This window comes from Gallinula chloropus (genome assembly GCF_964237585.1).
Source record: "Gallinula chloropus genome assembly, chromosome: 5".
NCBI classification, from domain to species: domain Eukaryota; kingdom Metazoa; phylum Chordata; class Aves; order Gruiformes; family Rallidae; genus Gallinula; species Gallinula chloropus.
The window spans coordinates 77,943,620-77,965,472 of NC_140090.1; the positions used below are offsets into that span (position 1 = coordinate 77,943,620).

Sequence of the window (21,853 nt, forward strand, 5' to 3'; positions counted from 1 at the left end):
AGACTTGGAAATTTATGTAAATGTAATTATCTTTTATCTTTGTTTCAGAATTAAGGAAACTACTAAACCTTAGTGCAAGTGGAGACCACGTGTGAATATGCAGAGAAAAAGAGAAACAAATGTTTAGGTTGAATTCAATTAAAAATTTTAATGACTAAATGACATTCATAGTTTGAAAAAAATGAATAACATATATTGAAAACGAGATTATAAGTGTAATTGTAGGAAACTGATGCTAATCCTGTGTTGTAGCATCTTAGAGAAAGTTAAACTTCAACATCCCCAGGAAGAGTGTAAGACACCATCTTTGCACCAGTGCTTTTCCACTCTACTCTCTTGCTGGGGGTTAAAAGAAGTTGCAATAAACTGATAAGCAAGATGCTTTACATTCTCACAAGGAAAATGTGGTATTACTGTCGTGAAGTGTGCTGACTGAAGGCGAGAATCTCAGCTCCTCAATCGGCTTCTCTTTGGAATGGGAAAAATGTAAATATCCACGCACAAAAATAGAATTTAAAAAAATAAAAACTCCTTTAAGCACTGTATTTGTGGCACTAAATTTACATCTTATGTCCTCTTCCATAAAAAAGCATCATCAAAAAGAACTTGTGCCAGTTTTGTATTAAAAGGCCTATAGAAATCCCTTAAAATTGCCTTCGTTGTTGGTAGCATAGGTCCCAAGCTTCTGTCTTCAGGTCGTCTAGTGTTTGATGCAGGGCTCTTTGTAATCAGAGCTTCTTGTTTCTCACTTAGAGGTGCTGTGGGAAAAAAATAGAATATTATGTTAAAGTATTTCACCAAAAATGCCCGTGCTGAAGACGACAAATGACTAACTCCCAAGGTTTGCCAAGGGAAGACAAATGGAATTGGTGTTAGTAGTGATGATGTTTCAGAATATTGAATACAGGCCACGATTAGTAAAATAAATCACTGTTGGTAAATATGGAAATAATACATTTTCATTTCACATTAATTAATCATCTTTACAACGAGCAGCATAAATAATTCCTGGAGGGAATAATTTGTTTCCAGAAAACAACTGTGACACTGACTACAACCTTCCTGTCCCATTTGGAGTTGCAATTATTTTATACTGTTTACTTAATTTTGCAGCAAGAGATGTCCAGGTAGAAACTCTACAAGCTTCACTCCTCTAAGTCCTTTTTTCATTTGCTTTGGGGGCTGTCAGTGGGATCAGGGGTGCACAGGTATAGTGATGCTCCTGTTCCAGGAGTAATTCGACAACGTACTTCAACAAGATATAAACCCCACAGACTTTTCCAGCATAAACCACACTCAGAAAGAAGATGCCAAGCTCTTCATCTGTTCAATCTGCTACACTCAAACTTTCTCATCATCTAGACCAGCGTTTGGACCAGCCAGACTATTTTGCAGCCACATTTTCATCCTCTTGCTACTGTCAAATCAACATTGGGCAACATTTTGCCTGCCAGCGTTTCTCTGAGGATCAGCAACAGATGTCTCAATCAACACAGCAAAAACACAATTTCCCCCTTTTTTCCCCAGCTAGAAACACAACCTTTCATCGGGCTCATATTTAGATCCTGGATCAGTGTGTGCTGGCAAAGGCAGGCACACCGTGGTAGCACGTTGCTTAAATTGCATGGGATAACTCTTCACCTACGTAAACCCAGGACCAACAAGCCCTGACTGCCTTCTGAAGCAGGGTTGGCTCTGTAGGGCTAAGATATGTTCTTACCCTATGGTCTGAAAGGTTTTGATTTCTTTTTTTTTTTCTTAAGATAGACTTATTAAGATCTTCTGACACCAGCCTTTCTATGGGAATTTGGGACTTTCAATTTTGCTTGACTCCAGGCAACAAGATTAATGCATCCTTCAAGATAGATTCCCAAGCTTCTGTTCTGTCTCTTAATAAAGAAAAAATGATCTAGAAGGATAATAATGATTTTTTTACTCCTATCACAAAAAAAAAGACACCTACCCAGCTCCAGAAACTGGAACACCATGTGCATGGTGTATTTCACATTGGATGCATGATCCTCCAAGCGAAGAACAAGTATCTGATCTTTGTCAAAAACTGTCAGCCAGTCCAAAAGATACACAACGTAGAGCCCAACCTGCAGCCTTACCTGGAAGCACACACACACAAAAAAAAAAGCAAAACAAACTCAGTTCATCTTTGCAACCTTCTAGCAGTACCAAACCAAGTCACCTCTCTCTTCTGGGCAAAAAATACCAAATAAGAACCATGAAAAGACAGTATTTGAATATTTATTTTTAGTTTTTCCTCTTGTTTTCAGTGCAGCTTAAGGAAATCTTTGCAACTGGCCTTTCCACTGGTTACAGATGTCACTTAAGTCAGGGCTTGGCACTGTGCACTTGCTGCATCAGCCACAGGTCTGTGTAAAAGCACTGTACAGACAACCATATGCGGAAGGATGCTCGGCCACCTCACCTCCATGCTTGGGGTGACTCGGCCTTCAAGGAGACACTGAAGGCTTTCAGGCCTTGGATGAACAGCAGTGGAAGGGAAGATGCCAAGTCCTGCTACCTCCTCCAGGCCCTCAGGCTGCTTATTTCACCTTGATTATCAGCTGCACCAGATCAGGCCGCTACCAGCGGTACAAACATTCTGATCTTGTGTAGGAATTAGGTTTGGGTGTGTTTGCTTTATCCTCTGATTGCAATCATTAGATTTAGAGCTAAGCTGCAGTAGAAGTGGCTGCCAGACAGTGTTAATGGCGCATTGTCTGAGTGTGCAATGAGAGTGCCAGACTGTGTTAGACCAGAGATGTGAAAAGGCAGTTTTCAGCCTGTCCTGACCTAATCTCTGTTTTTCTTCCCTCCTCAATTTTACATAACAAGTTGAAACATAAAAAGGGTAGTCTGGTGTTCTTAAAAGTCCAACCTCCAACTGTGCTTATAAATATTTTTCTAAATCCCTCCAGGCTCAGAAAAGAGAAATGAATCCCAAGTCATAAGCATCTTTCATAAAAGAGACTTAACATCTTCAAGTCGCGTTGCCGCAGAGCCAATGAAGCCAGATAACAAGAGTCTCTTTCACTTCTTACACTGACTCCCATGACCTACATTGGCACCTCCATTCCAGCAAAATAAGCCAGGTTTTGATTTATTGCTGAGCCATTATTGTCATAATGTATGATTCTGATGTGTGTTGGTGGTAGCTTATAACAATAACCTCCCCTGTATTTAGCAGACTTCTTTGTATTTGATTAAAACCTTAGCCTAATGTGATAATACTGGCAGGGCAGTGCTGCAGCCCCATTACCCTGAACACTGGGGGAAGCATGTGGCCCCTTGATGGGGTTTGCTTTTCTTTCTGACTGGAGATGGAGGTAAGCAAAAAGCAAGCATCACCTCACGGCAGAGCTTGGGACTGCAGCACTCTCCCACATGGGCTAGGAATCTTTTTTAAAGCTTTTCAACACAAAGAGGGATTTTAACTAATATGTCCCCATAATTTTCAGTGTTCTTGGGATCAGCAAGAAGCTTTATTTTCTTCCCTTATACAGTGTGTTGTACTGACTTCCTCATCACCGTTCTTCTGAACCAGACTGTCTCCTTCCATAAAGCTCTGGTGCTTCCCCTGTACCTCAAAGGCATCAGCAGAATCACAAGGTTGGAAAAGACCTTTAAGATCATCAAGTCCAACCATTCCTGTCCTGTGCTAAACCATATCCCTGAGCACCTCATCTCCCCTCTGTTAAACACCCCCAGGGGTGGGGACTCAACCCCCTCCCTGGGCAGCCTGGGCCACAGCCCCACAACTCTGCCAGGGAAGAACTTTTTCCTAAAATCTAATCTGACCCTGTCCTGGTGCAACTTGAGGACACTGAGAGTTTCTCAACCTGCTCTCCCCTCCATAATACCCATTTCTGCATTTTCAGACTGCTGACCCTGGCTCAACATGCCTTTCTCCTCCTCTTTTCTCTGACTCTAAGCAAGGATGAGCTGACAAACACCCCTTTCTTTGCAGGTAACCATCTATCAGCAGCAACAACATCCATCACACCTTTCCCATTTCAGAAATACATTAACAAACAAAATATATTAACAAAACCCTCCCTGTGCAGCCTCACAATTAGCAATCTAATGAGCTCACCAGGGAAAACAGTCCCTACTTTTTCAATACGTACCAAACCATGCACATAACAGACTTCAGCAACTTGGCTGAAGAAGCAGCTGAAAAAAAAGCCCATTGAGGAGCACAGTTAGCTGTTCTGTTTTAATGGGAACACCTGCTTGAGGCTCTCTGGGAAGAGGCTTCCTCTGTTCATTTTCAAAAGTTATCTTCTTCAGAGGGCTGCCTAAGACAACAAATGAAGATTGGTTCTGCACCCTGAGGATGAAGATGAGGGGGAAAATTCTGGTTTTCTCTTGTCTTCCTCTCCCCACACTGGGGAAAAAAAAATAAGTATGGATTTCTGCAAGCAAATAGCTGGAAAATGCTGTGATACTGCCCAAGAGCAGCTCATGGCTGTGGAGGTCCTGGAGGTTATCATCAAAGAGCAGCAGCTCCCGTCTACCTGCCAAGGTAAGTAAGAGGAACATCCTGTTTGCCATGGTGCTGCAGGGCTCAGGGTTGTGCAATACACTCTTTTATGGTTACTTTATCGAGTGGAGGAGGCGATAATCTCATCTGGAGACAAAAGAGGGAAGTGTTCCCTCCGAGTCCTTTACAGCCTGAGAAATAAGAGGATTGAATGGAGAACTGGCCAGATGCGATACTTCAAGGCAATCTCTTCCATATTCTTCTGCAAAGGCTTTCTGCTCTCCCCTTCACAAAGTAAAATTTGAAGTCAGTTCTCCACTAAAAACGTGAATTTTGGAATAGTGAGCCTGTAACACTTACCCATTTCCCCTGCCATAGGTTTCTGTATTTCCTTTTATCATTTTCTAATATGTGTGATTAAAAAAAACCCCCAAAAAACCCAAAAAAGGTTTTATCTAGTTATTGGTAGCCTTTTCTTGAGAAAGAATACATAATTTATTCCGACTTTGAGGCAATTTCATGCCACAAAGATCCTTGCCAGAGCTACTTTTTTTTGAGAGATCTTCAGAAAGCTTAGACATTAAACTGCAATCTTCACTCAATGCGCTCGCCGTACGCTTGCACAATAGAAAGACTGTATTATTACCGTTGGCATTCACCAGAGAACAGGCTGAGGAGGCAGCTGAGCCAGTACATCAGCTTTTACATGCCTACATATATATTTATGTCATCTGCTTTACAAATGCAAAGGGAGAAAGCTTCATTCCTCAGCGCTCGCTCACACGGTGTTTTGGTATTTCCAGTCACCTTGTCCCAACATCCCATTAGAGAAGCAAACAATCAGACTCCCTTGGGAAATACGTACAGGCATGGCATTGTTCAGGGTGTTGTTGTAGACACAGGCTCTCAGGGAGTAATCCAGCAGGCAGTTTTCAAACAGCTGCAGGGATTCTGCCACCTTCTCGTGAAAATCCTCCGCCGACTTATTGGCGCTGGCGAAGTACAGGTAGTCGGAGTACAATCTGTGGGTGAGATGTGTGTGAGTAAACGATGGGGGGAAATGAAAGAAGATGTATTTGTGTGACAATGGCAATCAGCTACACAAATTGAGGGGAAGGGTACATGTGTGTAATGTTGCCTCATCGACAGCCCGCTCAGCCGGAGACACGTTTTCTACTCAATTTGATGGGTTTTGGCTCAGTGCAGCATCCACTCCAGGGAGTTGCTAAACATTATCCTTGCTTTCAAGGTCAGCATCCCTTGAGAAGCTGATCCTGTTAATTGTGCCAGCTAATGTTTTCTCCTGAATTTCTTCTGTAGGGTCTGCAGGAAGCTACTCACTGCTTCTTGCAGAAGCCCCCCATGCAGCCCCCTCCTCCTCCTCCAGCACCCAGCCGTGCAAAACTACAGCAGCAATTTTTTTCAAATGTATATATTTTAAATTTGTGTTATCTATGAACAGCAGAAATGGTCTCAGGGATGTTGGTACCCCTATATGTTTGGTGCTTCTCATCTCAAAAGCTTAGAGTTGAAATCTAAACCCACAGAGGAGTGGGATGGGTTAAGAAGAGTGATTTTTATGTGATTACCAAGCTGGCCATCATAAAAAGTAGGAAAGATCCTTATTCCCTCATTTTCAGAAAGCTCCTCCTCCTCCCCTCCAATCCCATGTTGTTTCTATGCTGGCTTTCTGCCAAAGCCTCCCAACTTACAGCATTCCACCTCTGGCGTGGTGGTTGGTTTTGAGCTGAGATACTCCAGCAAGGTCAACAGTTCACAGTCATGTTACAGTCTGCAGCACTGTGCTTGCTCCCCAAGCTGTCCCACCTCTATTTCAAGGACAGCAGGATGTGTCCCCATGTATGTTGGCAGCTTGCAGGTAAGAAGAGCCCTTGCTAGTGTTGTGACCAAGAACCACCAGCGACAGGAATTCCTCTAAGGTACTGCAGAGGAGCATCACTTCATTGCACATTCTTAGCCCAAGTTTCACAGTTGCTTAATATCACATAAGAAAAAGATTATCTAAATTCAAGTCCCTTTGGGGGGAGGGGGTGGTAGGGAAACAATCCAGAACTTCTATAAATAAAATATCTGCTGTAGCAATAATCCTTGAAACCTTGATTGAACTTTTCCATAATAAACAGGGTTCAAAGAGACAAAGCAAATGCACAAGGCACAAATATGAGAGTGTGAATCATCCACCAAACATGATATTTTCATTTTCTTTCATATTTAGGCTTATGAACTATGAGCAGAACCACAGTGTTTTCGAAACAGTCACTTCCCTGAGTGTGTTTTCAGCTCAAACATTACACCTTCATAGCACCCACCTGTCAACACAATTCCAGGAATCCTATAAAATTCCTCAGCCTCTTTCAAAAAACACAGGTGTCTAAAAAATGACCTAAAAAAAGTCAATGTATTTAGGTCTCATTTTACAGCTGCAGTGACCTTTTGTATTGCACTTTATTTATTTTTTAACTTCCCTGGACTTCCACAGGTACTTAAAAATTCATCATTTAATTTAGAAAGTTTAGGCCCTAATCCAGCAGAGCACTTAAGCACAAGAATAGCCCCTCTGCACTCATTATTTATGCTGGTGTTTTGCAAGAACAGGATTTTAATTCCCAGGTGAAACAAATAAAGACTCTCTGTACATTTAAGGGGCAAGAGAAGGGATACATTTGTTGGAGGACACTTAATTCAATGTTTTACACACTTTTCAAACAAGAAGTATCACAGTGAGCTATAGAAGATGATGCAGAGACACTCAATGCTGCCTATAGAGTCACCAACTAAGACAGACAAAGACTCTGGGTTTTGTCCAGTTCTTCCCAGTCTGGCAAACTCACTTCAGACAGTTTTCACTGAATCATAAAACTACATCTCAGAGCAGAGGGAGGGTACCAGGCTGGACTAGACTGGTCAGACATCCTCTTTTCAAAGTGATGCCCACCAGTGCTTGAGAACTATAATGATGGCACCACGTGTGTCCTCTCCTTCTACAATGGCAAACCTTGGCTCCCTCCAAGGAGGCACCCACCAAGGAGCCACCCCACCAGCACAGGGTATGAGGACAAGCTGCAGAGAAACTAAGGGACAAAGCCAGCCAATTTCAACTAAGTTAGGCACACAGCAGTATCTCCTGCTTGCAGAATGCTGTGGACATCAACAAGACTCAGGCTTGCCCAGCTCATCTCAGGGGTGGCAGGACCAACTGCTCCTGGCAGAGCAAATTAAAAGCTTCTTGCTGGGGGGGAATTGGCCATCATGCATCACATATAGCATGGGCCCAGCTGCAATTTTATTTAAAAAGGCTTAATATGACTGCTTAATATTTCTAATCATTCATTAGAATAAACACATCGTTTTCAAGACTTGCTAACATCTTATGGAAAGCTATGTTCTTGAAGACAAGTTCTCTCTCTGCAGGGCAGTCAAGTTTTTTTGTATTCCTTCCCATCTGTTTTTAATTCTGGGGACATCTGCTTGGGAGTAAAATCTCTGCTGATTAGAATTTCAGCTGGTCTGGCTACTTGAAGTCATTACCCTCAGTCACCCCCATCATTACAATGAAATGACACCCTTGACACCCACCATCACAAACTCTGATGTCCTTCCTCCAAATATCCCCCGTTGGGGGATGGATCAGACTCCATGTGGGTTAGATCAGACCCTGTCCCAGACCCCATGCTGCACCCTTATCCTCCTGCCTACTGCAAGGCAACCACCCAGCTGCTCAGCATCGTCGATGGACCTGCCCCTTCTGCCACAGCTCCTTTTCCTGCTGCAGTTCAGATGAGAGATCAGCAACGAGGGCATAGGGAATTGTAAACAGAAAGAAACCAGTTTATCATCAATACCACAGGGGAGACAAGGCTGACTTTTTACCCCACCCTTATTAAACCTGGCAAAGACCTGCAGCCACATTACTGAGGCTGGTTAAAGCACTCATGGGATTTGTTGGTAATTTACATGAGGAAGCCACTCCAGCCAGTGCTCTCACATAAAATTGCCATCTGTTAAATCCTGAGGTCAGGAGATGCCACTCAAAGTTGAGAACTCTATGTCCCAACACAGGAGGTGGGAAGCACTCACAGAGCTCTGCCTCCCACCAGGCATCGTGTCCTGCCACTGGAGGAACTCTATGAGGAGCACCCTTCCCTTCCCACTGCCAAGTTGCTCTGGGGAGCTGGGCAGTGGGGTATGAGCTGCCTGCACAAGCACCCCATGCCTTGTCCCCATGCCCAAGCCTGGTTTCAATCATCATCCCCTTCTCTCTGTTAGGTGCTTCTCAGGCTTTGCCCTTGTACCTTTGCCCTAAGTAGCCTGAATATCCCTAGGGAGCTACAGAGAGAAGCAATTCACACTCCATGGTTTGGATCTCTTTGGACTTTGCCTCCACTCCCTCCCACCTGCCCATCACTGTCATCTTTACCTTCCTCCTTCAGAGCACATAGTGGAAAGAAATGCCCAAGAAATCTGGAGGGAAAAAGGAAATGCAAGTGGAAAGAAGGGAATTCACGACTAACACAATGGAAACCCAAGAACAATTCACAGCTCTGCAAAAGTAAAGCCCTTCCTGCAACATCAGGGAGACCAAGGGTGAAGTCCTAAGCTGTTGTTAGTTGTGCAAGCTCAAATTGTCTAGAGAAGCTTTATGTAAGTGTTGCACCAAACACATTTGGGGATTAAAAGAAGTTTCTTATCATTTGCTGACTCTGGATCTATTTGCAATCTTTTCATCATTTTGAGCAGCATACCCCTTGGAGACATAAACATCATTTAACATGAAGTGCTTCACAGGACCACTTATGCCAAGACTTGTAAATGCCGTGCCAGAGCCAGCCCACTGAGCCCTGCTGAGAACCAGATTACCCCACCTATGGCAATGTACACATTATTTTCTTCAGAGGACCTCAGGTGTCCATGCATGGCACCCACTGCAGCATTTACACTCACATGCCCCTCTTTAAACACTATCAGAATTACATATCATAGAATCATGGAGTCATAGACTGGGCTGGGTTGGAAGGGACCCCAAGGGTTGCAGAATTCCAGCTCCCCTGCCACAGGCAGGGACACCAACCACCAGGTCTGGAGCTACACAAGGTTGCCCAGGGCCCCATCCAACCTGGCCTTGAACACCCCCAGGGATGGGGCACCCACCACCTCTCTGGGCAGCCCGTTTCAGCACCTCACCCCTCTGTAAAGAACTTACCCCTAATAATTCATCTAAACCTTTCCTCCTTTAGCTTAAATCCATTTCCCCTTGTCCTGCCATTCTCTACCCTTTTAAGAAGTTGATTCCCCTCCTGTTTATATGCCAAAATACAAACAGCCCCTCTCATCACAAACCAAGCAACTCTGCAAAATACCATGTGAACAAGTAATTGCACCGAAGACAGTGAGTGTGAATAAAACTCTTATAGCATGAAATTCCCCTTATGCATTTTAGCAATGTGATCCTCACTCACCTTTCAACTGGGTCTCTCAGCATGATGATAAGCTTGGCATTTGGTTGGGAGGCATGGATAAAATCCTGGATTAAGAAGGGAGGTTCTCCTTCAGTGCTGTTGTCATAGAAGAAAATCCAAGCATTGTTGTCCCACATGGTCGAGGCACTGGCCTCCCCTGGAAATGAAAAGTATCTCTGCTAGTAACTCACTTCATTCTTTGCACTGGAGTGGAAGTCAGCTGGATTTTGAACTGGTGGGCACTGTTTAAACTTGACTCTGTGAACTTCAGTGTACCTTTATTCTTGCAAACTGACCTGGAGAATGGTCCCCGGAGCCACAGCGGTCACACTGCCTTGTACCTTTGGGAATGCAGTGATGATTAAGGCAGATTTTATGTAATTCTGCCCAAAATATTACTGTCCCCTTACCGCACTGACTCCTGTCAGCAGTTAACACACTCAAATCTATTTGATCTGGGCTGGGGTGGACAGTTCAGGGTTTTGGCACATCCTCCAGCGAGGAGGCAGGAGCTCATCGCCTATGCAGACCTGTCATCCTCTCCATAGCACCCCAAAGTCTGGTTTTAATGCTCCTCATCCAAGAGAAGTAAACCACACCAACAAACCAGGCAATGTGACAGCAGCTTATGAAAACAGGGGGAAGCCACCATTCCCAGGGATCAAGCGTATAGAACTGCATCACCAGGGTCTGAAACATCCCCTTCTGAAAATCATCCCTTAATCACAGCTTTCTTAATCAACCACAATTATTCACGTAGATTAATCATAGAATCATAGACTGGTCTGGGTTGGAAGGGACCCCAAAGGTCACAGAGTTCCAACCCCCCTGCCACAGGCAGGGACACCAACCTCCAGACCTGGAGCTACACAAGGTTGCCCAGGGCCCCAGCCAACCTGGCCTTGAACACCCCCAGGGATGGGGCATCCACCCCCTCTCTGGGCAGCCTGTTCCAGCCCCTCACCTCTCTCTCTGGAAAGAACTTCCCCCTAATATCTAATCTAAACCTTCTCTCCTTTAGCTTCCATCCATCCCCCTTGTCTTGCCATTATCTGCTCTTTTAAAAAGTTGAATCCCCTCCTGCCTATAAGCTCCCTTCAGGGACTGAAAGGCTGTAATGAGGTCCCCCCACAGCCTTCTCTTCTCCAGACTGAACAAGCCCAGTTCCCTCAGCCTCTCTTTGTAGGGAAGGTGCTCCAGCCCTCTAATCATCCTTGTGGCTCCTCTGAACCCTCTCCAACAGTTCCACATCCTTCTTGTATTGGGGGTCCCAGCTCTGGACACAGGACTCCAGATGGGGCCTCACGAGGGCAGAGCAGAGAGGGACAATAACCTCCCTGTCCCTGCTGGCCACTCCTCTCCTGATGGAGCCCAGGAAAGTCAGATATAATATTAAGTCAGATATAACCACTTACTAACTATTAGGCACAAGGTCCACAGAACAAAGAACACATCTGGTTAAACGCCACATCCTGACACTCATACCTTCCAAAGAAGCTTACTCTGAAATGCAGTGCTGCAGGGAGGAACACCATCAGTAATGTCTCTGCCAGAACAAGAGATGTGATGCTTCAGCTGCTAAATAAATGATCTGCTATGATGTTTTGAGTTGTGTAATCTTCCCTGTCTTTTTAAGTCATACCAGCATCTATGTGGCGTGCAACCGCTTAATAAAAGGTATACAGAAGCTTTTTGGAAACTTCCACTCCTTGGCAGTCTAATGAGAGCTAATTCTTGTTAATGAGGTTTTCTGAATCAAAAGGAATGAGATGAAAAAAAATAGTCATGTTGTAGGCTTATGATTTCATATTGTTTTTCTTCTTCTTCTCTCTCCTGGGAAAGTCCAATAAAGATTTTGAAACTGATGGGCCAAGCACAACGTGGAAAAGGTACTGGCTCCAAACTTCAGCTTAACATAATGTGATTCATTAATAAAGCCTAGGAGCTGTTAGAAAACACATTAATCTTCTGTCATGTTCATTTTGCCTCTTTTCAAAAGGAGGAGATTAGGTCCGTTGGCTAAAGCTGGGTGTCCACAACAGCCCTGCTTTTCTACTCTAAATTAATTAGCCAGAGCTCTGCCTAATGATTGGTGGGCTTTGATTTGTCAATTAAAACTCCATTAGCCCAGCTCCCAGGCAGCGTGTAGAAAGACAAAAGGCTAAACACAGGAGAAGAGCTGAGATAGCTGCACCACAAAGCCACCTTGCAGCTATTCCTGTGCCACCAGAAGATGATATAATGCCTGTGGGTACGACCATTCACACACAGGGATTTACAGAATAGCATGCCCAGGGGTAACAGCAACCTTGGAAAGCCTCCCTGAGAGGAAAGGCCAGGCTCAAACTGCTCCCTCAAAAATGTTTGTTGAGCCATGCCAAAGATTAAAGCCTATGGCCTCATCAACCCACCCATTCCTCCCTGGAACAGGTTTTTCTGAAATTCCTTCATACTCTGACCACATCTGATGTTCTACTGGATTTATTCCAAGCAGCTCATCCACAGTGACCGGACCTGAGCAGAAGAACATCTGCTTACACATGTGCCACCTGAACTGCATAAAACCAGAGTGTTATCACATATATGGACAGATTCTCTTCACATCACAGACCAGAGCACTCCACAGACATCCTTCCAGCTGGACCAGCTGCCACCACCAGAAACCTGCAAGCAGCATATGAGCAAGGGAAGATGACACACCACCAAATCATGCTAAAGCATGGGACAAACAGGGACTCATGGTGCTGCTCCAATGCAGTGTGTCTAGGACACCCTGGGTTTGAGAAGGCAAATCTTCTCCAAACAAGATGACTATCAAGAATTAAGTTGGAGGGGATGTTAGGGAATTAAAAAACAAACCCATTCTGGTCTCTGCTGACTCCTATAATTTTAATTCCCTGAAGCAGCCAAAACTACTCCTGACGTTTTGACAGTGTTCCTTTTACATTTCACAACAGATTTAGTATCTGTGGAGAACAAGCCATACTAAACATGAGATAAATTAAGCACCACTATAGTAATTATGTAAAATTATTGCAGTGCAACCGAAAATATATTAATTTTCTAATGGACTTAGCATATGAATTACTAAACTGCCTGAAGAATAGATGCATAACCTCTTTATTCAGTCATTAATAGATTAAAAGCATACTGTGTTTTCACAAGACATTCCTCTGAATTTATCCTATTAATGATCACAAATAAACAAATCCTGCTCAGAATGCCTCAGGCTAGATCAGTGTTGTCCTCTTTGGTTCACCTCTAAGTAAGGTTTTTTTTTGGGGGGGAAATGCAATTATTACCCACTAAGTATAATATCCAGAGAAGCTTAACTTTTCAAAATAGCATAAAATGATGAACTACTGCAATGTTTATAGTTTTTTAACTTGATTTTTCTTTCTAATCATTTGAAATAAGAAAATGGAGGATTCCAAGCAAGCCTGATATTCATACAGATTCACAGAGATGAGCTATCTTTGTTTCATTGGGGGTTTTTTTAACCAAGGTCATAAAAGACCAACTTAATGAGTATAATCATTCAGGACTTTTCCTGTAAACTTAATAAGAAAAGCGAACAGAACCTTAATGAAAGAAGAAATGAGACTACAGGAAAAAGAAACACAAAGTGAACTCTGGAAAAAGCTGTAACAGGAGGTAAGTAATCAAAGATGTACGTTGCAAATTAGATTAGTAAATTTAATTAGTATAAGCACTTCACCCACAAAAGGACAGGAGATATTATTGTAAGTAGAAGGAAAATCTGCAGATGTCCTTGATGGCAACATTTCTTAAGGAATTTTGCTCCATGTTGAATATTTAATAACGTGAACGATAGACTTAAATGGAGGCTGAGGAAGGACTGAACAAATGTGACTATAGCCCAGTCTCTGGTTTAAACAACACAAGACATCAGCAGCATTTCCTCCAGATAACAATAGGTCAATTATGTTTTTTATTAGAATGAGACCAAAAAGAAAATTGTTCTTAGGGTGATTTATTCCCTCCATAGTCAGGCAGGAAAAATATTGTCCCTATTTGAGTTTAAATCATATTTACTTCACAGAATCACTAGGTTGGAAGAGACCTTTGAGATCATCAAGGCCAACCATTCCTGTCCTGTGCTAAACCAGATCCCTGAGCACCTCATCTCCCTGTCTGTTAAACACACCCAGGGATGGGGACTCAGCCCCCTCCCTGGGCAGCCTGTTCCACATCCCCACAACTCTGCCAGGGAAGAACTTTTCCCTCCCATCTGATCTGACCCTGCCCTGGTGCAGCTTGAGCCCATTGCCCCTTGTCCCATCTCCTGTCCCTTGGCTGAAGAGATCAACACCCATGTCTCTACAACTTCTTTTCAGGTAGTTGTAGGTGGTGATAAGGTCCCCCCCGTCAATCCACCACAGGCAACACAGGAATGATGACACAAAACCCAGTGGTTCTACACGTATCTCATGATGGAAACTGAGAAGACCTGTGGTACTATCACAGTTCTCTCCAGTCAGCTACGGGATTTCTGCAGCACCCATTGTATGTTGTAGTTCCACAATTAGCATGTTATCCCAAACACATTGCTGCAGCATTTGAACCTGAAGATATTAGTCCCATCACTACAGGCAAGCCCTTCACAATGAAAACAAAACGAAAACAATGTTTGAAGGAGTCTCCAAGGTCATTCTCACTCTATTATTACCCCTTTTTTTTTTAAGATTTAATTAAATGCTGATGTTCAGACATTTTTCACTGACCTAGGCATTTGCTAAGGATAACCACAACTTCTCAACAAAATAAGCAACCAACCCTCCAGAAACAGCAAGAACTTCTGCACACCCACCCACCCACAGCAGAGAAAACCAACATCAGAGGCCCTGTGCTGGGAACCATTCACGTGTGGGGAAAATGCCCTTCTATGAACACCACCGACCCGGAGCGACAGTCGCACGAGGCTGTATCTGCCCTACCGATGATGATGCTGTTGGTCTTGCCGCGCTCCTTGGCTGCTTCGCTCTGCAGCACGCCCTGAATCTGATGCGCCGCCAAGTCAAACAGATCAAGGTAATCTTCCACCGGGTAGCGATCGTGGAACCCATCCCTCAGACGGATGATCCCTAAGGACAGTGAGGGGAGAGAGAGAGAGAGGTCTGTTAGAAATAAATAAATAAATAAATGAAGATAGCAGGGTGAGGTTAACCGCTGGCGTATATCGAGACAGCGGCACCGGCAGGGCTGGCACTGAGCCAGCCAACGTCAGCACAAAAGGAGAACAGCAGTAAGCATAATATTACTTGGAGAAAAGTGCCAATAATGAAGTAGCTGACATTGGAGATGCTGGGTGATTAAGCCACGGATTCACAGCGATAGGGAACATCTTCCGTGCACGAATAGCTCACGTTTGATTTTTCTCCTAAATTTAGCTTTTGGAATTAATACAAAGTACCAGATCCTGCTTTAATTCCCACTGATATAACGAACATGATTAGAGGGCTGGAGCACCTGCTCTATGAAGAGAGGCTGAGGGAGCTGGGCTTGTTCAGCCTGGAGAAAAGAAGGCTGTGGGGGGACCTCACTGCAGCCTGCCAGTCCCTGAAGGGAGCAGAGGAACAGGAGGGGAATAAGCTTGTTAAAAGGATAGGCAATGGCAGGACAAGGGGGAATGGATTAAAGGTAAAGGAGGGAAGGTTTAGATTATATATCAGAGGGAAGTTTTTTACATAGAGAGTGGTGAGGGGCTGGAACAGGCTGCCCAGAGAGGGGGTGGATGCCCTGTCCCTGGAGGTGTTCAAGGCCAGGTTGGATGGAGGTTGGTGTCCCTGCCTGTGGCAGGGGGTTGGAGCTCTATGATCCTTGGGGTCCCTTCCAAGCCAGACCAGTCTGTGATTCTATGATAACTTGAAGTAACATGGAGTAGCACAGGATTGGGAATGGTTGGATTTGATGATCTTAAAGGTCTTTTCCAACCTTGTGATTCTGTGACCACTGGACTCCCACTTGATTTACTGTATTGGGATTGAGAACAGGGGGTCTGACACCACCAATGTAAACCCACACACACTTACCAAAAAAAATGAGGTATCTGGGAAGTCATTCATGGTTTTGTCTTTCACAAGCATGGGAACAAAGCCACACGTCAGCATCCTCTTTTTCTCCTTGCCTTCCCTACAGTCTAGAATGTGCTCAGGAGCGACTTCTCCCTGCATTTTTCTCAGCATCCTGAGCCACAAATGTGATTTTTATACTCTATTTCCTACTCTTCTTTTCAAATGTAGTTGCACTTCTTCACTTTTAGTACATGCTCCCCACACCTGCCTTTGAATGCTTGCTTTTTACCACACCATGAGAGAGCTTCTCAAGCAGGCAGTGGTCAAGGACATTATTGGGAAGGAAATGGAGTAGGAGCAAAGCTAAGTATAGAGCAAGGCTTCTCAGCTCTCCCTTTCTTCTTCCTGCAAGGCCAATAATTATCAATTATAGGAGAGGAATGCTCAGCAAGGGAGTTCTTTTGTCTGTTCCCTCTGATTTTCCCCTTTAGGAAAGTGGGATTTAATCAGAGTAGAGGAAAGCTCAGCAGTGTATTTAGACTTGTTTCAAGGCAGGGGGCAGGGGAAAGTTCAAGCGTGGTGCTACAGACTGTCTTGGTTTGTCGTCAGCCCACTCAAGGGGATAGAAATTGTGGCTAAGAGCCAGGAAAGAGAGACAGTCAAGCTGGGACAAAGTCCCCAAAAGCACCAACCATCCCAGCAGAACAGGAAAGTGGTGATCTGCAAAATGGGGCCTCCCCAGGAGGGCACTTTAGCTTCAGCTGAAATTAGTCTCATAAAAATCCACTGAATCAGAGGATGCCAGAGAACAAAGAGACTTTCTAGTCCAGTAAGTGTTATAAACCAAACCAAGCTAATAGCCAGGAGCACAGGAGTCATACCCACTAGCTGGCTTGTAAAGGGGTCTGTTGTTTCACTTATTTGTTTTATTCCTCTTCTCTATTTGTCTTATTCTTTTTTATTTTAAAATGGCAACCATTACCTAATGTACAGTTGAGGCAGAATGGAAGGACTGAGCCACCAAGAGCAAACAATCTTTCACTCTCAATGGCAAACAGCCTGAGATGACCAGAAGGTCATGTCTACAGATCTCCTTCCCATGAGACCACGAGTTCTGCAATCTTTCCTCATTCTTCAGCTTAAACAAAATAGCTTCAAAAGTTTAATTATGCAAAGAATGTTCTCTTCAAGGATCTGCTCTTGGCCCCCAGTGGCTGACCACAAGACCATGCAAGTGAAGGGGTTGTGAATGCCAGCACAGAGATAGGAATTCATCCTTGTTCTCAAATTATATGCATTCCAGGCTGATTTCTTACACCTTTCTGCCCCTTTGGCAGGTCTGGTTCTAAGCTTTACTGAGTCCAGTCTTGCTTTACTGAGGTTAGATGCACTACCTCCTCCAACATTAATTCCAAACCTTTATGTTGAGGCTAACATAGGTGTAGAGAACTGTTCAGTATGAAGGATTTTAACAGTATCAGCTCAGTTCAGGCTTTCCTGCCAGCACTCACATGGAAGATGTGACCTTCCACAGATGGTTTTGCTCTCAGTCCCAGAGATAACACAAAACACAGCACTGGAAGGTGTCCAAGTCTAAAATCCCCTTTCTTTGCTGATTGGATTTTTTACCTTCAGGTCAGGAGGTAATTCTTACAATTTGTCTTCAGTCATCCAGTGACTGTGATGAACGAATGCCTTCTCATGGGGCTTCAGGGGCCACCACAGTGCTGCTCTAGTTTGACTCCTCAATTCACACTGGTACTTCCAGTGTCTCCTAAACGGGACCAAATTATCTCAAAAGCAAAACTGTGTATTATGTCATATTGCTTTAACCTTTAGTTTATAACAAACCTGTAGAAAACATTTAAAATACTTATTTTAGCCACTTTCTTATGGCAAAAGAAGAGAATACAAACTCCAAGAATCCTGCAAAATCATGAAATCCCAGCTCTGCAGCTGAGCCTTCCTCCTTGACCAGCACTGAGGAACAATGCCTCATCTGCAGGAGTTCAGAGGTTCTTCTGGGCACCAGGGACATGGGAAGGGAGATGGAAATGGCAACACCACATGTAGAAGAAAAAGAACTGAAGCTATGACCCCAAGATAAAGAACATAAGTAGCACTATGGGTGTCCTGGTCCCTCAGAAAACATCCTTCCTTGCCTTTAAACACCACAGTTCATTAGGAGAGAGAGAGTTTCCCATTTCAAGGAAGCTTAGAAAAGCACCAGAGAAAAGCAGTGATGCAAAGTCCTCATCAAATGATCTACCCTGTGCTAGGTTTTCCCTTGTTCCAAAGGCAGTGTCTGCAGTGAAGCAACAGCAAATGAGAAACAGAAGCGAGCACATCACTGTAAGTAACCAGTGTCTTCCTCTTGGAAACAGTAATATCACTGAAAAGCCTGTGATCTTTGATACCAGAGTCATACAAAGTGAGAGCACACCAGCACTTAAGAGTTAGACCCAACAGTGTGAAAACCCAGAGCCTGGGTGGAACACAGCAAGTGTTACACGCATCCCCAGTTAGAGGAAAACACTGAGCACACAACAGCCTGGAACGGCTCTTCTGTGTTTCATCTAGTCTCTGACCACAAGACTGACCTTTCTTGGTGCCCAGGGAAGACAGACCAAGGAGGACATAAACACTTCAGATGGATAAAACAATGCACTTAGCCCCGTGGCCCTCAGACACTCTTTGAAGGTGCAATCATGAGGGGTAGGTGTGTTTTGCTCCAGCAGGCCATAACCTCAACTAGTCAAGTCTGCCTTCAGAGACGAAGGGTCACTTCATGAAATATTGATGTCATCCAGGGAAAAAGCAGCATCAAAAAATATGTGCAGGTTCTTCACTGTGAGAGAGCCTGTTCCTGCAGAGCATCTCTACTGCTCAGTGCTCGACTGGAGCCACACCGCTAAATGAAGCTCCTGCTGCAAAGCACCGCTGTATTTATTGAACCATAAGGACTGAACCACCCACATTTCCAATACCAACCCATTATTTATTCATCTAAGAAACGCTCTACAAAATACTGCAACAGAAAACTACCACTGCTGTTCTTTAAATCTGCCGTCACAACATAATAGCTCCTCTTCCTGCTTTTACAAATCCACAAGGTTGGTTTTCTCTGGTTTGTTTACCTTTTCCCTTAGATTTGCCAAACCACTGCAAATGAAACAAACTAAAAGGTGCATCATCTCAAAAAGTTTAACCCAAAACATCATTAAACAAAGATAGGCTGGAACCTACTCAGCAACCATCACCTGGATTCTTCAAAACCATTCACTCCAGCTGTTTCAAGGTATGATAGTATGGAGTAAATCCATAAACTTTGTCCCAAATATATAGGAAATATGTCAAATTTTAATAGAGGCAACTTGCCTGGACCCCAGGGGACACGTTTACTCACCAAACCGTTTTCTTGTCCACCAGTGTGGCTCTTTGATTGCAGAGAACCGAACATCAGGGTGCAGCCTGAGCCGGTCGTACAAGTCCGTCGTCCCACACTTGGGCTGGCCAATGATGTAGAAGTGGGGGAGACAGCGCAAGCGGTAGTGTTTGTCCTTATAATGGTACAAGTGGTTCCAAAATACCTTCCTGAGGTAATCAAATATGGTTCGAAAGCGCTTTGAATACAGTGCATAGGAGTTTGTTGCATAAGGGTCCGTGGTTGTGTTTCCTCTGTACTCTTCATACCAACAAGGATTCTTGCTATTTGGAAGGAATTTATTAGGAATTACTGAAAACATCTGCAACATAAAGAACAACAGTTTCAGTCAAGGCAGCAAAAAAAACCCCAAACAAACCAACCTGAGTTATTCTTTTCTAATTTACCACAGTAAGACAACACAATAGAAATAATATGTGGAAATTTTTAACCCGTGCTTTTTAACTACAAAGTTTACCTAACTGATTTCTTTAGATGGCACTGGATCCAAATCCTGTACAGTTGGACTGGGAAAGGAGCACATTTAGAAATACTTTGATTTTAAGACCAGAATGGACCTCAATAATCTCCCAACTCCCCTGCAACATACACAAAATACTCAAAAGAAATTAACTTCCAGTTTTAATTCTTGAGATGCAAAGTCTGCAATGACTGGATTTTCATAAAGGCATACTGGTAACTAGTTATTAAAAAGGCTCCTTTCTTAGCTATCATTTAAGGTGAGTGGCAATTCTGTATCAGAATGATTTGGCATGATACAAGGTAAAAAATTCAACGAGATTGTGCAGCTTATTATTTTATTTATTTTTTTTTTGTTTGTTTCAGGTGCCAAGACCATTTATACAACCCATCTATCCTGCCCATGAGTCAGAAGGATGTGATCTACAATCCCAACTTTCCAGCTGGTATAGATCAGGAGGCTCTAGGTGGTGTAAATCACTATATGAGCATCCGAGTAGCTGCGCTTTTTTATCTCAGTAAAGGATTGACCCAAAGGTCTTAAAAGCAAGTACACAGCAGTTTCAGACACACTTTGATTCATACTTACATGTGGCTCTTGTTTCCTCAGCTCTTCTAAATCAGGGCGCTGTCTCGTTATAAACTCTATCTTTGAAGTAATAGTGTCAATAATTAATTTAATGCTTGGATAATCCTTTACGTATGAAATATTCATTTTAGAAGGCTGGTAATGGTCTTTCATGTCACTAAGGCTTTCATTGTCCATTAAGCTTGGATTGCTAGTAAAAGCTCCGTAATGGAAGGGAGATGGTATTAACAAGAGTCCGTGTTTGGCTCCAGTCAGTATGTAGGATGCCATCACTAGAGTCATTATAATCAACCCAAATATTAAGCTGCATAGCTTCCCCTTCCTCAAGCAGAAAAATCCGTTCCAGCTTTCACTGGGATCAGTCCTCACTTCCAGAACTGCAAGCAGCTTCATCTGCTTGCTATCGGTGTACAAAGGGATCTTACTTTCTCCTTTGCAAACAGGACACTTCTGGTTATTATGATTGGGTCCACGGCATCTGAAACACTGTCTGTGCAAGTCATTTGGTAATAAGTGTATGCAACAATTAATGCAATACCTCATATTACTACTGGTGAACTCCTGTATCAACGAGCCAAAGACAGCCATGAAAATGTTTCTGAAGCATGAGACATCTTCTGGAAGTCTGAAGCTATTTAGTTCCTTCAGTGGTTCTGTGACTACTCAGCACGGTGAAAGGGCAGGTAAAAGTACCCCAAAAGTGGCATATGTCACAAAATAAGAAGGAAAACCAAACGACAACCAACACACAAAGAGAGATGAAGGTAGTTTCCAAGAATTTGGCTCTGTAAGAGGAATGTGGCGAAGTACGAATCAGCTGCACGACTGGCTCAAGTTTTTCCCATTGAACAAAAGGAGAAGGAAGGAAAACTGTCACATAGCATGAAAATATGCAGAAACCAAAAATAGCTCATTGTCCTCTGATTTGAGCTGGAATAGGCAAATATGGGCAGAAATTCCCAGGTATTCTTAAAACAAGCGGGTTCCAAACCGGACTGCTGCTACTGGTAGCTCCATCTTCCCAGAGATGGTTTCAAAGACTTGCATCACACAACCTAAAGAAACAAAGATATACATATATATAGATACACACAGAACAACAGGCTCAAAATCTACATTCACCTTCACTCAAAGCCATAGCAAAACGCAGTCTACCACAAGCAATTCCACGATTCTATTTGAAAGATGTCTTCTACTTGCCAAGTATATTAATTACAGCACTCACAATATTAAACCCAGGAAACATTTGGCTTTGAGTTCACAGTGAGCTGCCCTTTTCTTTTCCATCACCCATCTGCTGACATCAACCAACAGTTGCTACCGCAGGTAACACTACACGACTTCCCTCAGCTG

At 43.5% G+C, this 21,853-nt stretch overlaps 1 protein-coding gene across 1 annotated transcript; it reads right to left on the reverse strand.

Annotated features, from left to right (window-relative positions):
* Positions 1-567: 567 nt before the first annotated feature.
* Positions 568-21,058, reverse strand: CHST15 (carbohydrate sulfotransferase 15; the record flags this gene model as incomplete). Its single annotated transcript, XM_084265051.1, has 7 exons — positions 20,501-21,058; positions 19,414-19,753; positions 14,931-15,077; positions 9,973-10,129; positions 5,361-5,517; positions 1,964-2,111; positions 568-758 (listed from the first exon to the last, which is right to left on the reverse strand). The coding sequence occupies exons 1-7, from the start codon at positions 21,041-21,043 to the stop codon at positions 568-570; spliced, it is 1,683 nt and encodes a 560-aa protein (XP_084121177.1). The 5' UTR covers positions 21,044-21,058.
* Positions 21,059-21,853: the final 795 nt, after the last annotated feature.